The sequence below is a fragment of the Arachis ipaensis genome, chromosome B01 (assembly GCF_000816755.2).
Source record: "Arachis ipaensis cultivar K30076 chromosome B01, Araip1.1, whole genome shotgun sequence".
Classification (NCBI taxonomy): domain Eukaryota; kingdom Viridiplantae; phylum Streptophyta; class Magnoliopsida; order Fabales; family Fabaceae; genus Arachis; species Arachis ipaensis.
In genome coordinates, this window is record NC_029785.2 from 8,389,979 (window position 1) to 8,391,057 (window position 1,079).

Sequence of the window (1,079 nt, forward strand, 5' to 3'; positions counted from 1 at the left end):
GGTAGAAAGTGATAGGCACCATAGCATTCACCATAATTTAAATGTAGTTAGAAAGAACCAACTTCAAATTCCAAACTGACAAACTACACAAAAGAAAACAGCACCATCAAGGTAAATATGCACCTAATCATAGAAAGGAGTTGATAAATTAATCTTATAACATAAAATATAAAGCAAACCATTGCCATTAATGATTTGCGGCATTTCATACATCCAAGGCTATTCAATAGTCATCATATGGAAACATATTGCTGGAAAATTCAAAGGTTACATTACATAATTTGTTGAGTATATGTTATTCATGATGCAATTAGATCACAGAACGAGAAACCACAGGAATCAAGAACAAGTCAGATTTTTTTACAACAGATGCTCCAAATAACTCAGACATATCCAAATCCTCACTTTTAATCCCACTGGGAAGCTTCCAATCAAAGTGATACAACAGCAATGCAAGAATTAACTCAACACTTGCAACACCATAGTTCATTCCGGGGCAAATTCTTCGTCCAGCACCAAACGGAATGAACTCAAAATTGTTTCCTTTGAAATCAATTGAGCTATCAATAAACCTCTCAGGAAAAAACCTCTCCGGTTCAGTCCAGTAGTTAGGATCTGTTGCAATCGCCCATGCATTGATTACCATCTTGCTTTTGGTTGGTATGTGATATCCATTGATTTCGCAAGCTTGTCCGCATTCCCGCGGAAGCAAAAGGGGACCGGCAGGGTGTAATCTCAAAGTCTCTTTGATAACTGCTTTCAAGTATTTCATTTCTTCAATGCAAGTTTCATCAATAAACTTCGCTCCTACTCTTGTATCTAATACCTCTCTCACTTCGGATTCTGCTTTCTTCAATATTTTTGGATTCTTCATCATCTCAGCCATCGCCCAGTTAATGGTAGTTGCTGCTGTGTCACTTCCGCCGGTGAAGACATCCTAGAAGGGGAGGGAGAAACATGTCATACCATTTAGTTGATTATCTATTTGGTTAAACCACTCCAAGAATGATAATGCATCTAAATTAAATATAATTCTTTCTTAAACATAATGTGAAAAGTTTAAAAGAAAACTGAATTTA

At 36.4% G+C, this 1,079-nt stretch overlaps 1 protein-coding gene across 1 annotated transcript in view; it reads right to left on the reverse strand.

The window, feature by feature from the left end:
• Nucleotides 224-1,079, reverse strand: part of LOC107645644 (cytochrome P450 71D11-like) — a 1,805-nt gene continuing 949 nt past the window's right edge. The window contains exon 2 of the mRNA XM_021104082.1: nt 224-937. Within this exon, the coding sequence (XP_020959741.1) occupies nt 311-937 (627 nt within the window). The 3' untranslated portion in view covers nt 224-310. The remainder of the gene's footprint in view (nt 938-1,079) is intronic.